The 16022-nt window shown below is 37.6% G+C and overlaps 1 protein-coding gene across 3 annotated transcripts in view; it reads left to right on the top strand.

Moving 5' to 3' along the window:
• Positions 1 to 16022, top strand: part of Ppa2 (inorganic pyrophosphatase 2) — a 58877-nt gene that overhangs the window by 20292 nt on the left and 22563 nt on the right. For all 3 annotated transcript variants that reach the window (XM_048333458.1, XM_048333459.1, XM_048333460.1), the window contains exons 6-7: positions 7582 to 7668; positions 12330 to 12456. In XM_048333458.1, coding sequence (XP_048189415.1) covers positions 7582 to 7668; positions 12330 to 12456 — 214 coding nt within the window. The remainder of the gene's footprint in view (positions 1 to 7581; positions 7669 to 12329; positions 12457 to 16022) is intronic.

Consider the following 16022-nt stretch of genomic DNA (forward strand, 5'->3'; position numbering starts at 1 on the left):
GAGGCGAGGGTGTGTAGAAGAGCGTCAGGCTGAAGAAGCCACAGAATTAGAGGCATTTGAGGAAGATCAAGAAGGAATAGAGGGGCTGGGGGTATGGCCTAGTGGCAAGAGAGCTTGCCTCGTATACATGAGGCCCTGGGTTCAATTCCCCAGCACCACATATACAGAAAACGGCCAGAAGTGGCGCTGTGGCTCAAGTAGCAGAGTGCTAGCCTTGAGCAAAAGGAAGCCAGGGACAGTGCCCAGGTCTTGAGTCCAAGGCCCAGGACTGGCAAAAAAAAAAGGAATAGAGTTGAAGTTGGTTCATTTCTTTAGACATTATATTAATATGTGTTCTGGGATAGTAAACTAGGGGCTGGGCTTAGAAGTCAAAGGAGACAATATGATCTTGGGCAAGATACATCTTTACCTGTATGGCTGTGGTAGGAGGAAAATGAATTTATTTCATTAGTAGAATGTGTAGTGGATAGTAATAATTGTGATTACTACTTTTAATATTTTTTTTAAGTTTTTATTATAAAACTGATGTACAGAGAGGTTACACTTTCATACGTTAGGCATTGGATACATTTCTTGTACTGTTTGTTACCTTGTCCCTCATACCCCCCTTCCCCTCCCCCTTTCCCCCCCTGAGGTGTTCAGTTCACTTACACCAAACAGTTTTGCAAGTATTTGCTTTTGTTGTTGTTTCTTGTATTTTACCCTTTGTCTCTCAATTTTGGTATTCCCTTTGAATTTCCTAATTCTAATACCAGTACACACTGTTTCCCATACACTCAGATAAGATTACAGAGATAGTGTAGGTACAATCACAAGAAGGTGATACATGAACATCATCAATAGTAGAAACTACAGATACAAATGGGATGATGAAAGTAGTTACAACTGTGATATAAGAATCATTTTCATAAAATGGAGTTCATTTCACTTAGCATCATCTTATGTGATCATAAGGGTATAGCTATTGGGCTCTTGTGATCCTCTGTTGTGACTTGCCTAAACCTGTGCTAATTATTCCCAATAAGGGAGACCATAGAGTCCATGTTTCTTTGGGTCTGGCTCACTTCACTTAGTATAATTTTTTCCAAGTCCTTCCATTTCCTTACAAATAGGGCAATGTCATTCTTTCTGGTAGAGGCATAAAATTCCATTGTGTATATGTACCACATTTACTTTTAATATTTTCTGTCAGTAAAGTTACTTACATCCTGATTGGTGTGATTGACATCTTAGCCTAACATTTTCACTAATTCTGTTATTTTATTGGGGACAATATAAAGCAGGCCTACTGACGAGAAGTGAAGGCGATGAGATGAAGGTAAAACAAAAGAAATTTACATAGATTTCTCTTTGGAGCCAGCTAAAATTTTGTGTTTCCCTTGGGTGAAGTGTTTTAATTTCAAGGTACTCTTATGCAGTAGTGTTGTTCTTTCCCCCCACCCCCGCCCCTCCATCTTTCTCTTGCTAGTACTGAAGTTTGAACTCAGGTCCTCAATCTTACTCAACCCTGCTACCTGAGCCACACCTCTAGCCTGGCATTTGGAGGTTATTTGGAGATGGAGTTTCAGGGACTTTTCTCTATGAGTTGACTTTGAGCTACAATCTTCAGGATCTGACTGTGGAGTAACTAAGATTACAGGTGTGAGCTATTGGTGCCTGGCGATAGTTCTCTTAAGTCAACCAAATTCAGTTGCTTCCGTGTCTTCATTCACTCTTTACCCTGTGTTCTCCATTACCTACCTAAATCATATTCCATCCAACATCTACTGTGAGAGTAAAAATCCATGAATGCTTTTTCTGTGCCAGAACTTTTCAGAGCCAAGTATGGTGGTACATGTCTGTAATCCCAACTACTTCGGAGACAGAGATAGGAGGAGCACAGATCAAGACCAGCCTGGGCAAAGATATATGGAGAGACCCAATTTGAAAAACAAACTAAAAGGACTGAGATGCATCTCAAGTGGTAAAGTGCTAGCAAAACCTGAGTTCGGTTCCAATATTGGAAAACAAAACCAATCAAGAACCCCTCAGTTTCTTGTCCTTAGAAGTATAAAATATAAAACTTATTTAAAAGTTCCTCCCTGACCCTGCATGATCCAGCTTCTGCTTTTACTTCCCCATCCTCACACAACTTGTGCAGTGTTTCTAATTTCCAAGCTTACAGAACTGTTCTTCCATTTACTTCCTATTTATTGAGTGCTTAATAGTTTCCTGGCAGTGTTTTTATTCTAAGTACTGTAGGAAAGGAGTAATAAAAGTGACCAAAAACTCTTTGGGAACTTTCATTCTAGTCAGACAGATAAACAATAAACCAAGTATGTCAGCAACTATTAAGTGCACTGGAGGAGAAGAAAGAAAAGCAGGGAGGCTAGGTGTGATGGCCCATTAAGTGCCTCCTTGTCTCTTCTGTAATCTCAACTACTTGGGAAGCATCAGTGGTTCAAGGCTAGGCTAGTACTGAGACCCCATGCAAATCAATTTGTAATTCAGGAGTGATAATATGCATCTGTGATCTCAGTTGCACAGGAGAAGCGGTAGGAAGATGATGATCTTAGGCCAACCCTGTACAAAAATATAAAGCCCAAACTGAAAAATAACTGAAAAACAAGGCTGGGGGGCATGGATTATATGGTACAATTCCTGCCTCGCAAGCAGGAGGCCTTGAATTCAGAAGGGAGGGAACTCTGGGGTGTGTTATAATTCTTGACATTTAGATATGGCGAAGACCTCAGTGAAAAGCATTTTATTTTAGTAAAGATCTGGAAGTGATGGACCATGTATGGCCGATATTTAGGAAAAGAATAGTCCCAACAGGAAACAGCAAGGAGAAAGGCTTGAGGTAGAAGTAATCCGAGTATATTTGAGTAACACAGAGTAGGTCAGTGTAACTGAATGGAAGTGAAGGAGAGGAAATATACTTGCTATTCTTAAGCAGAAATCTTTTATATATGTTTAAATCCTAGCCAGTCTATGAGTATACAAATGTGTATGTAAGTTTACAGATTGTCTATCCTAGTTATCTACCAAATAAAACTAACTAAATTCTGTGTTTTTTTCAAAAAAATGCTTAGACTTTGAGCCCAAGACAAGAGACTAAACCTTGTTGGTCCATATGTATGGTTCTACCACCTGCCCTGACAAATTGGTTGTTAGTGACAAATGAGGTGATCTAGCAGAATGTTCAATTCTGTAGTGAGTCCTTAGTAATATCTCAGTGATGATGCCAGTGACGGGACCTCTAAGAGACACTCGCTATAATTGAAAGCTGGGAATCCAGGTTGTCACTGAGTAGCTGTTACTTCCCTTAGCTTGGTGATAGGGATCCTGGTTAGTCAGGAATGAATTCTCAAGAGTCTTCTACATGTGAAGCTCTGGACCAGAGCATGGTGGTTACGAGCATATTGGTTGATATTTATAAATTACAGGGCTGAAACACTACAAAAGTTTTAATTTAGGCTACACATTTTGATTTATTCCTTTTTCATAGTTTTACAGTCATCCTTTATATAACATTATTCTGTTAATAGTTTTATTTTAAAGCTTTTTTAGATGATTTTCTTTGGCCCATGTTATTTTTTGGCCCATGTTATTTTTTTTTCTGTATACTTAGGTATGTACTCCTACGTATATACTTTGTGAGTCAAATTGTGAATTGTATACCTATTTTAATAAGTACCCCCAAATTGTTTACAACTATACTCGTGTGTGTGCGTGTGGGTGTGCACGTGTGTGCACGTGTGTGTGCATGTACCTCCTGAGGATTTGTATTTAGGGCCTAGGTGCTGGCATTGAGCTTTGTTTTTTGCTCAAGCCTAGTGCTCTACTTCTTGAGCCACAGCTCTGCTCCCAGTTTTTTGGTAGTGAATTGAAGATGTGAGTCTCTTTAATTTTCCTTCCCTGGCTGGCTTTGAACTTTTATCCTCAGAACTCAACCTCCCAAGTAGCTAGAATTACAGGTGTGAGCCACTAGTGCCCAGCAGCAACTTAGACTCTTATAAATACCTTGACTAGTATAACACTATCAGATTAAAATTTTTTTTCGTGTAGTGTTGTGGTTTTTGTTTGTGTTTGTATTTCTCTGCTCAATTTTTTTTTTTTTTTTTGCCAGCCCTAGGGCTTGAACTCAAGGCCTGAGCTCTGTCCCTGACTTCCTTTTGCTCAAGGCTAGCATTCTACCACTTGAGCCACAACACCACTTCTGGCCTTTTCTGTTTATGTGGTGGTGAGGAATCGAAGCCAGGGCTTCATGTATGCTAGGCAAGCACTCTACTGCTAAGCCACATTCCCAGCCCCTAGTCAGTCTTTCTGTAAATTTATAAGCTATTCCTGCTTCTGTTTCCTCAAATTGCCTGTTTATGTCTATAGCCCATTTTAGTTGTGTTATCCTTTTTCTTATTTATAGCAATTATTTTTAAATTCTGGATTCTAATCCTTTTCAGTAAGATTTGACCTTTATTCTTTTTTTTTTTTTTCCTGGGCTTTTCTAGTAGTTTTTGTGCCTTGTTATACATGTAAAACTCCACAAGAGGGCATGTTCAAAGTTCTAAGTCGGTCAAGATTTCCTCATTGTCATTATACTAAAGGACCTCAAGTTAAAATTGAGGTCACTTAGGATGTGTTTCTACTTAACCTAAAACCACAGCCCTGAATATTTAACTCATTAAAGGAAGATGTGGAAATAAAATCAATCTGGTATTTTATCTGTTACAGAAAGTCATGAAGAAATGGCCTTAAAATTAATATCATTGTATAGTTTAAGCATTCTTTTCCTTGTACTTATTTCCCTAGTATAGAAACAAAGTCAGTGGGTAATCCTGAAAATGTAGTTCTGGAAGAATGCAAGTCAGTAGACAGAAATACTCAACAGAACCAAGTTTTGTACAAGTCACAGAAGTACAATTTTGTCTCAAAATAAGGATTTTCTTATTTAACACTAACCAAAGTAAGCTTCATATTCATTGGTATTATTTCTGAAGATTATGAGTTTCAGAGTAAAAATATATCTTAAAATTATCTCAGTTGAGCCATTCTTTTTCTAGCTGAAGAAACAGGTCTTGATTTTGTAGTCATAGTAGTTTTATAGTAGTATGTAATCATAGTGGGATGGAATCTTGCTGCCTTCCCTAATTAAGGCAGTGTCTCCAGCTTATCACATTTGTTTTCTCACTGACTGTGGGAGCAGGGTTAGGAGGAGGAGGATTCAAGAGAGAATCCTGCATTTGGAAAGATATCTTTATTTGATTTTGGCTTTATTCTGGTCTCACATTGTTTTCCTCAGTAATGATGCTACAGTATTTGTCATAAATGCTAATACTATGACACTCTTCAAGGTATTGGCTTTTTCCTATTCATTTCTATTCCTGGCCTAGATAGTTCTCAGTAAATACTGTACTCATTGTTCTGGTGAATATGGATGTTTGGTGACAGTAAGAAAAACGTAGAGTGATGAGAAAACCAAGGAAGAATGGAACTTTGGAAGAATGGGAAATTTGCTTAGGAGATTCTGAGAAAAATATCTAAAAGAAGGTAACTACAAAATAGAATTTACTATTACTATCAAAACTTGGATAGTATGCATTGGTGGCACATGCTTATAATCCTTTCTACTCAAGAGGCTGAGATCTAAGGACCACGGTTTGAAGCTACTCTAGGCAAGAAAGTCCAGGAGTCTCTTTTATCTCCACTAAACTACCAAAAAAGCCAGAAGTGGAGTTATTGTGACTCAGTGGCAGAGTGTTAGCCTTGAGCAAAAAGCTCAGGGATAGCATCTAACCTCTGAGTTTGACCTCAGGACTGGCACGAAAAAAAAAACAAAACAAAAGAAAGGACATTGTAAACACTTTAAAACTCTCAACTTGGATAAGTTAAACATTTTATTGCAGTTTATCTGTCTGTACAATGGGGATAATGTTATATTCCCCACAGTTTGTGAGTGTGACTTAGAAAATATCTATTACCTATAAGCAGTGTGTAAGGTGAACAATTACAGTATTTTTATATTATATTAGTAGTATTAATACTTGGGTAGTATAATCTTGTCTGACATGGTTTGCTTTTTAAAATAGGGTCAAGACCGTTTATTTCTGGGAGTAGTATAATTAGCGTGAGAAAGAAAACATTTTTCTGGGGTTGGCTATTAATAAGCATGCATTTTGAGTTATAAACATAAAATTAGAGACACTAAATGTGGATAATCTGAAATCCAAGATAGCGATAAATTGAATCTTGAGGTGGCACAATGTCTACAGCCTTTATAGTGTAAATTCCAGGAGCTTTGAGAAACTTGCAGAGTTCCATTTAGAAAAGCAGTTAGGAAGCTCTGGGGAAGTGGTAGGTCCTAGTGGGTATTTAAACTTGATATCAAATACCTGTTATGGTGTCCATTTATAAAAGCATCAAATAGGGGCTGGGGATATGGCCTAGTGGCAAGAGAGCTTGCCTCGTATGTGTGAGGCCCTGGGTTCGATTCCCCAGCACCACATATACAGAAAATGGCCAGAAGTGGCACTGTGGCTCAAGTGGCAGAGTGCTAGCCTTGAGCAAAAAGGAAGCCAGGGACAGTGCTCAGGCCCTGAGTCCAAGGCCCAGGACTGGCCAAAAAATAAAAAAAATAAAAGCATCAAATAATTTAGTAGCCAACAGTATAATATTTTTGTAAACAGGGTGAGTTTCTTTTCATGGTTTTCTGTAGGTTTTTTTGCTCAAGTCTGAGAATCTATCATTTGGGTCATGTCTCCACTTTTTTTTTTTTTTTTTTGGCTTTTTGCTGTTTAACTGGAGATAAGGAGTCTTTAAGATTTGTCTGCCTAGGCTCACTTGGAATCTAGATAGGCAGGTGTCAGCCTCCTATGTAGGTAGAATAACAGGCATGAGTCATTGGTATTGGCTCTTTGCATGCTTTTTCAGTATCTTGACATTTAATATAAAGATACAGAGGTGTTTTTCTTTTAATTACTTTTACTATCTTTAAGTAGTTGTACAAAGACATTACCATTCAACAAATCGGTTTATAAGTACAATGCTTCTTGATTGATACCACCCTTTTCATCATTCTCCCCCATCCCTCCCAAGGGTTTTTCTTTTCTGTAGTATATAATGTCCTGTTCTTTTGTTTACGAAGGGAAAACTGTTTCTACGAGTAGAAGGCATTTAAAGACTAGGAAGTTTATTTTCAAAAACCAAAAGCTGGATCTCTCCAATGTCACCATGTCAGGCAGCACTGAGTGACAGAAGCCATTGTTGAGGCCACCCGTGGAAACATAGAAGCAAGGGCACAGACAGTAGACACACACAAACTGAAACTCTTAAGATTTGTGAACATGAATTGAGTCACTGACTAAATTCAGAGGACCACCCACTTTCAGACGAGATTATACAGACAAATGAGATGGAGGGAGGAAATACTATAAATCTGTTTTAATTATTGTGATGCGTAGGGATGTACTGGAGTCTTGCCCTTGAGCCTGTGTAATTTCTGAGAATTTCCCCTTTGAATTATAGCTATCTATAAAACTTGATGATCATGTAGAAAGATTAAGATATTATAGTGAACACTAACCTACATTTCCGCCTCTCTTTCAGACTTGGGAAGATCCTAATCAGAAAGATAAGAACACAGACTGCTGTGGAGATAATGACCCTATTGATGTTTGTGAAATAGGCTCCAAGGTTGGTTTTATAGACTATGTTTGTTACAACATATGCTTTGATTTATTCACGCTATAAAGTTTCATTTTTGCCTCTAGTCCTTCAACTCTTCAAAGTGCAAGCTATTGATTTCTCTGATATCTGGTCTCTTATATATTTACTTCCTTCTCTTAACTCAGGGGTTAGTACATTACAGCAAGGAAAACACAGCCACCCCTTCATATGTAAAATGTAGCTATGCCCTTTTGTACCACGTGGTAGAGTTGAGGAATTGTACAAGAGATCGTGGGGTCCACAAATCCTGAAATATTTACTGTCTGACCCTTTACAGGACGTTTGCCAAGCCCTGTCTGTCCTCAGCTTCCCTGTCATTATCCAGACACAAACTTTAATCCTGATGAAAGCCAGCTGCTTCAAGCCTCTCTCCTTTTTCATTTGTTTTACTTCTTTTCCTATTCATCTTTCTTTTCTTTCTTTTGCTTCTTGTTTTTTTTTTTCTCTTCCACTGTCTCTCTTCCTCTACTTTCTTTTCTTTTTTCCCCTCCTTTCTTTTTCCCCTCCCTCTTGCTCTTTTCTTGCAGGTGAAACAGCCTTATTCCATTTGTATTTCTAGGGTTTTTTATTTGTTTGTTTGCCAGTCCTGGGCTTGATCTCAGGGCTGAGGTACTATCCCTGAGCCTCTTTTTGCTTGAGGCCAATGCTCTACCACTTGAGCCACAGCACCACTTCTGGATTTTTCTGAGTTTTCTTGGAGATAAGAATCTCATGGCTTTTCTTCCCAGGCTGGCTTTGAATCGTTATCCTAAGATTTCAACCTTCTTAGTATCTCTAGTTTCCTACACAGATTAGTTACAATACATATTTGTGTATTGTAATACATGTTTGTGACTGTAATTCTTGTGTATCTCCAGCAGAAATAAGAACAAATTACAAGTCTTGTTTTTAAATTTTAAGCTATCGTTGTGAGAATTTACTTTTTGAACTTTTTCTCCCAGAGTTGGTAGCAAAGTATGCATAAAATGAGAGATTAGAAAGAATGAGTATGATATTAAGCTGTTTTTCACTCACATTCATGTATCTTGATAGAGTCTTATTATGAAATAGTAACTTTCTTTTTTTTTATGTTTTTTTGTTTGTTTGTTTTTGCCAGACCTGGGGCTTGGACTCAGGGCCTGAGCACTGTCCCTGGCTTCTTTTTGCTCAAGGCTAGCACTCTGCCACTTGAGCCACAGCGCCACTTCTGGCTGTTTTTTATATATGTGGTGCTGGGGAATCGAACCCAGAGCTTCCCGTATACGAATCAAGCGCTCTTGCCACTAGGCCATATTCCCAGCCCAAAATAGTAACTTTCTAATCTTAAGGTCACTAAATTAAATAATATTACTTTGATGGAAAGATCATATAAAATTTTGTATTCTCTGGGTACAATACCTGTCCTATCCTGTTCATGTTTAGTATAAATTATTAAATTGGTTGAAACATTATGCAGGTGTTAAATGTGAGTAAAAATATTAAATTATAAAGTGTCTATTTTCACCCATGCACAGATGTGTCAGTGAATATGTAATTAATGAGACGGTTAACTGGAAGGAATCCTATGAAAATATTTGTATGTGCTAAATTGATTTGACTTAGTGACACTAATTTGTTACTGACAGAACAGATTAATAACTCAGAAAAATCAATATGGGTTCTTAAATGTGTTAGTCACTGAATATGCAGAATACAATGAAAGATTTTTTAACGGTGATTTTTAAGTACAGTATTATTATCTTTAATGCTTAATAGATAGCCAGTGTGTACGAATTCTTGAAGAATATATTGACTAATCCTTGTAATGTTTTGTGTAGATAAGATATTAATTGTAAATTATTAAATGGAAGTACTTCTACTTGAATATTGATTAGAATATTGTAAGGTATGTAGGAGAAATGCTCATGGTGTAAGAATTAACAAGAGTTGCTGGAAAGATACTCTAAAATGATGAAATTATTAGAAGAATGTGGAAGAAAAAAGTGTATTCCTAAACACCATGGTTTACCAGTAAGCAAAATATTGCTATTTTATACTGAACTTACCGTTTTGTAAGCCTAGTTATTGTTTGAATTCAGTGATCCCAAAAATACTAGTTTTTCTTCTCTAGGAACAGATTCCTTAATTTTTATGTGCTTTTATCTTTATCTTTTGCCCTTTTTTTTTCCAGAATATTTAAGGTTCACCGTCAGTGTTATTTATTATAGACAATTCTGGTTTTATTCATGGGCAAGAAATTAGGACAAATCTTTCCTCAAAATCCTGCTATTCCAATAAATAATATTGTTTTTATTTTTCCATGTTTTCTTCTCAGATAAATATGCATACATTTGAGTTTTGAGTATTTTTTTCCTTTTTTTTTTTTTTTTGTTATAGAACTTCTCCTTTTTAATTTCTTTTGGGATAGCTAGATTTTCCAGAATGGTACTTGAAAGATGTCTGCCATGATTTCCATATCTGTGGACATGGTAAGACATTTCACTCTAGATTGTGTTATTTTATCTCCTAGCTTGCTGTAAAATAGGAACAGTTCAGGCCTCAGGCATTCTGCTATACCAGACTCTTGAGGATAAGGTGTGGGTAGGTGTATGAGAGCTCAATGTAATGTTATGAGCCCTTAAAAACAAAGCATTTGCTTTGGCTAGAAGGGACATGAGAGGTCATGTGAGAATGTCATGCAAGAAGTGCAGATACCTCATTGCTGGTTTGGAGATGAGGAAGGAATGGCTCTTGAGAAGGATAGAGGCCAACTTTAGTTGCAGAGAGCAGCCCGTTTGACATCCAGCAAGAAGACAGAGGCCTCTGTTATACAACTACAAGAAACCAACAGGAGAGTCCTTTCTTGTTTCTAGCTTTGAGAGGCCCTACGCAGAGAATGCAGACTATAGGCCAAGACACCTGAGCTGTAGAAAGAAACAGATGATAAATTTATACTATTTTAAGCCTCTCAGTTTTAATAATTTATTACGCAATATTGGAAAACCTGATTCATGCTATCTTTTAAGTAGTATTTCATTATTTTCCTGTATTGACTGAACCTCGTTGAAGTTTACCCCCATTTAAATTCTGAGTCACCATAGGATGTAGGTTAGAGTTTCCTAAGTTCTGAATCTGCATAGAAGGTACAGTGGAGGTCTGAGATGTGCTGCTCATTCCAGACTCTGGAGGATCAGCAGTGGGTAGGTGTGTGCTAAGTCCATGTAGAGCTCAGAGGGGGAAACACTGGTATCTATAGAGACAATCTTGTATGATTTTTCGTTCATAGTCTGCTCTCCCTGGGCTCTTCTCATAGTGGATCAGTGAGGTTGTCTTTATTTGACTATTGAGAAACATGTAAAATATTACATGAAGCCGTTTTCTTCAGGTTGCCTCTTCTAACAGTGGTGGAAGAATCCGATCACGTTGTTAATAATTAAAAATCCTATCATTTGAAATTTTTTGCAATGGCTACCAAAATTGATAACCTGACTTTGACTTCACTTAAAACTTTTGAGGCATACAGAATCCCACCTTACTTTCAAGCATGATGAACTCCATTAGTCCTGCAGAATTGATTTAAAAAAAAATCTTCCATATAAAATAATTTTCTTGGGAGGGTAGACTTATAGTTGAACTGGGAAAGAACATATCTCCTCATAGCCAGAGCAGTTTATTGCTTTTGTCAATATGACCTGTCATAATATTTACTAAAGAAGTAGATATGCAGTCACCATCTAAAGACGACTTTGTAAGGGGTGTGCTATGCCTGGCTTCTATGTTTGGCTATGAGAAGAATACTTTAATCAGATATACAGAACACTGTGATAGAAAGTTTCCTTTAATGCATATTGTTAATGGACGGAAGAAATCAAGCAGAATCCTGCAAATTGATAATAGGATTTTGACATTGATAACCGAAATTTTAACATTGTAAGTTAACATTGAAACATTGTAAGTTTCTTATTCCTTAGTCATCTAAGATTAAACATTATACAGCTGGTATAAATTTGTTGAATTGATACCAATTGAAGTTACCATTTTTTTTCCTAAGCATCTTTTGTTTGATTTTTTTCTTCATACTTTGTAAAGATGTTAAAGCAATAGTTTGCTTGAAATAAAATGATCTTATGCTCTTATGCAATCAGAGGACATCTATTTTTTATGAAACTTTATCATCCATTAGGTATGCTTCCTGCTTGCCTATAAACCCATATGAATTTTTAAATAAATTTCTGAATATAAAATAAAATAATTTAGCTTTTTTTTTTTTTTTTTTTTTTGCCAGTCCTGGGGCTTGAACTCAAGGCCTGGGCCACTGTCCCTGAGCCTCTCTGTGCTCAAGGCTAGTGCTGTACCACTTGAACCACAGCACTACTCTGGCCTTTCTGAGTAGTTTATTATAGTCTTGTAGACAGACTTTTCCTGCCTGGGCTGGCTTTGAACCACGAGCCTCAGATCTCAGCCTCCTGAGTACTAGGATTAAAGGCATGAGCCACAAGTGCCTGGCTCTAGAAGGAGCTTTTAAGCTTTATGTGAGTCCCAAGAACTTTCAAAACACCCTTTGTACCCAACTTGTGTAACATTAGTGTTATCATTTGTATGGGCTTTTATGTTACTTGGGTAAACTCTCCAGAGCCTTGCAAATGGTGACTCTCTTCTTCTATTTAAAGGTTCTTTCTCGAGGAGAAGTGGTTCAGGTGAAGATCCTTGGAGTTTTGGCTCTTATTGATGAGGGAGAAACAGACTGGAAATTAATTGCTATCAACGTAAATGATCCTGAAGCTGAAAAGTTTCATGGTAAGTCTGGAACTTCCCAAGTAAATTACTGTGTCATTAGAATTCTTAAAACTTAAAACATGGTCATGTAAAATATAATTGATAAATGGGAAGTTAAATATTCAAATTTCATTTTTAATTTTCTTCCCATAGATTGTAAAAGGGATCTAATTCTTTGTCTATGGAGTAGGAGAAAGGAGCTCGTGTCAACCAATAGTAGTTCCAATTAAGAAAGTGTGTGCTGAGATCTCCCATCCATTCTCTCCCCATTCCCTCTTCCGTTTACTTCCATCCCTTCCTCTCTTCCTTCCTTCCACCCCCCTCCTGTCCTGTTCCTGTCTTTTTGCTCTTGTCTTTAGTTCTTTTGAGTAACTGGCCCATTCTGTAAATAATGTGCTTATAGCTTATTTCTTAATTTTTATTTTTTCTTTATGGACATAAGTTGTTACTCTAAGATAGGGAATTCATCTCTAAACATTTCTTGATTATGTTTCATTTCCTTCAGTTATTCCAGTAACTCCTAAGTAATGTTAAACCAGGATCCTCAGATCTCAGCTTCCTGTGTAGCTAGGATTACAGGCAGGAACTACCAGAGCCCAGCTTCTGATATGGTTTTGATATACCAGTGTGCCCATTTGTTCCTGATTTAGTTTGATAATTCACAAGTGGTAACTTTTTTTTTGTTTAAATACGTGATCAGTCATGCTTCATGCTTTGTCCTAGCCAGGTGGTGGCTGGTTACTTTCACAAGCAAGAGTCAGGGTTATACCGCCTCAGCACCTTTTCTCCAAAGCCAGCACACTGCTGCTTATGAAATGGAGTTCCCCAAGGCCAACACAGCCTGCAGAGCTCCCATTCTGTACAGCAGGGAGTAACTTCAGGGTGTGGCCTGAGCTCCATGATATCTTTATCTATATATACACTTTTTTTTTTTTACCATATTGCTAGGGACATATTTAAGCTGTGATGTTTCCAAAGAAATTTTGGAGTTTTTTTGTGATGAAATGGATTCTCTGGTCCGAATAGACTTATGTGCAGACGTAGATGAAGTATAGTGTGGTGTCTTACACTTTAGTTTTTAACTTTGACATGAGTGAACTAAAACTTGCCCTTGCATCAGAGAGCAAGTTCCAATGACCTTATGTCTGTCATTTTAACATTACTAACTTAAATCTTCAAGTTTTACCTACTAGGACTGGGATATGCCCTAAAATCTCACAAAAGTCTAAATAACACTTGAAACTAAAACACCTTGTTTTCCCAAACAAAACTGATCACTGTGGCAGACTCATTAACACTTGGAGGCCATTTTTGCACTGCAGTTAGGTTCCAGGCCCTAGTGATTGTAATGGTACCTTAATTGCCTGAAAGAGTAATAAGACTCTCAGGGCATGTAAATTGTTACATAGAGTGACTGGGCCATTAGAGATAATAGTACTTGCTTATAAAATAACCAAATTCAGAGCTTTTCACAAGATGGAAGTGCTGCGGCTTCTGTCACTTCTCTCTCGGTTAAATTAACCACATACCTAATGTAGAGCTTTGGAAATTCACCAAGCACCAAACAGGTGTTTGACCCTCTGCAGAACTTCCACAATACCTTGGGACCTTTACTAGGGGAGGGATGTCAAGAACAAGTTAACTGGGCTGGGGATATAGCCTAGTGGCAAGAGTGCCTGCCTCGGATACACGAGGCCCTAGGTTCGATTCCCCAGCACCACATATACAGAAAACGGCCAGAAGCGGCGCTGTGGCTCAAGTGGCAGAGTGCTAGCCTTGAGCGGCAAGAAGCCAGGGACAGTGCTCAGGCCCTGAGTCCAAGGCCCAGGACTGGCCAAAAAAAAAAAAAAAAAAGAACAAGTTAACTGAGGCCTAGCAGCTATTTCTATGTGCTGAGCAAGGAAAATTTCTGCTGCTTTTTTCTCTTTATAAGTGAACACTTGCCTATTGTCTAGCAAGAAGTGTTGCCTTTGCAGTGACATTACAGTTTTAAAATATGATAGATTAAAAACATACTGAAATCAGGTCAATCTGTTATGAGAGTTTTATGTTTCAGATGTGTAGAATTTCAATATTTAGGAAGATGTGCAAGTCAAAGCTGTATCATTTTATTGTCTCTCAGGAGAGGAATAAATGTAGAAACTGCATGGCTTAATCCTTCATTTAGTAAGTAAACACTTCTAGTGACCCTGCAATAATTATTTTTTTAAAACAAGCAAATTATGATAGTGTTTAATTTTCTTCTTTCTGGAATAAAATCTAATCCTATCATTTGGGAAAGACAGAAAAAGAAGAGGGAATAACTGGTAATCTTGAGGGAGAGCATTCGAGTTAATCTGTGTAATGGGAAAGAAGAGTTCAGTCTGCTTCCCTGCTTTGTTAGTAAGCAGTGGATGCACTTGGGCTGGGAAGTGTCACTGTTTTCATGCTAGCTGCAGCAGCATTATGCCTACTAACTACTCCAAAAGCAATTTTCTCATAACTCCAATCAAGATGCCTGCTGTTCCTATTCATTCAGATAAGGAAACTGAGGTGGGGAGTGGTTACTAACCCCTCTGAAATAACCCCTCCACAGCCATTTTGAGCCCCATTTGGTTCCAAGAGCCCATGATCAAGGCTGCATCACACTACTCTTCTGAAAACTACTGGGTTAGTTGGCTAAATGTGTTATCTTCTGGGATTTAAGATCATTTTCTGTTAAATAATGAGGACATCAGTAAGATATAATTAGAGGTCTGGTAAGAAGGTAGCTCTTTTCATCTTTTTCCCTTTGATTCCATTAATGAATATATCTTAGAGATGTGGGTGAGTAGGCTAGGGTGTGGAGGAGGCAGTTAAAGAACAGGGACAAATTGAGTTAAATGCACTATAATTACAAGTTAAATTACTGGGAGTTTGCTGATCTTTTTTGAACCTTGACATATTATAGTTTTTTAGGTTTCAGTCATAATTCTATCATGTGAAATATGGGGAGGGCTGTAGAGTCTAAAATACTCCCTTTGCTTGTTTGTTATTTGGCCTTAGAAGACTCATATAACTCCCAAAGCCTGAGTTCCTTCCTGTCTACAATTGCAGGGATGATTGTCTGTTTGTCTTCTAGGAAATGCTTTTAACCCATTTTCTTCTGTCTATCTTCCTTTCTAAGTTGAAAGATCCAAATATCATCCAAGTTCCTACTTAAAGAGATAGTTTGTTTTTATTGTCATCATTATTATTAGCATAATAATTGTACATAGTAATAGAATTCACTGCGATATTTCCACACATCATAGAACCGCTGCTTGCATCATTCTTGAGATAGATTTCCTAGGGCCTCTGGACCATTTTTAAGTATTCCAGGGGAACTCCTACTAGATGAAGCTGGAAGTTCAGTGTGTGTGACCCAGAGCTGTGCTTTCATCCACTTTCAATTTCTTCTTGGACATGTGAGAGTTCTTATGAACTTGTAATTAACCTATTTTTGGAAAAGTCTACCAGTTCTTCTAGGACTGAGTATGTAGGTATATATGTAGAATTTGTCTTTTTAAACCCCTTTGGACAAAATGTTAGCATTTGGCTATTCCCTGGTTTGCTGGTTGGTTGATTGG

The sequence above is a fragment of the Perognathus longimembris genome, chromosome 24 (assembly GCF_023159225.1).
Source record: "Perognathus longimembris pacificus isolate PPM17 chromosome 24, ASM2315922v1, whole genome shotgun sequence".
NCBI lineage: Eukaryota > Metazoa > Chordata > Mammalia > Rodentia > Heteromyidae > Perognathus > Perognathus longimembris.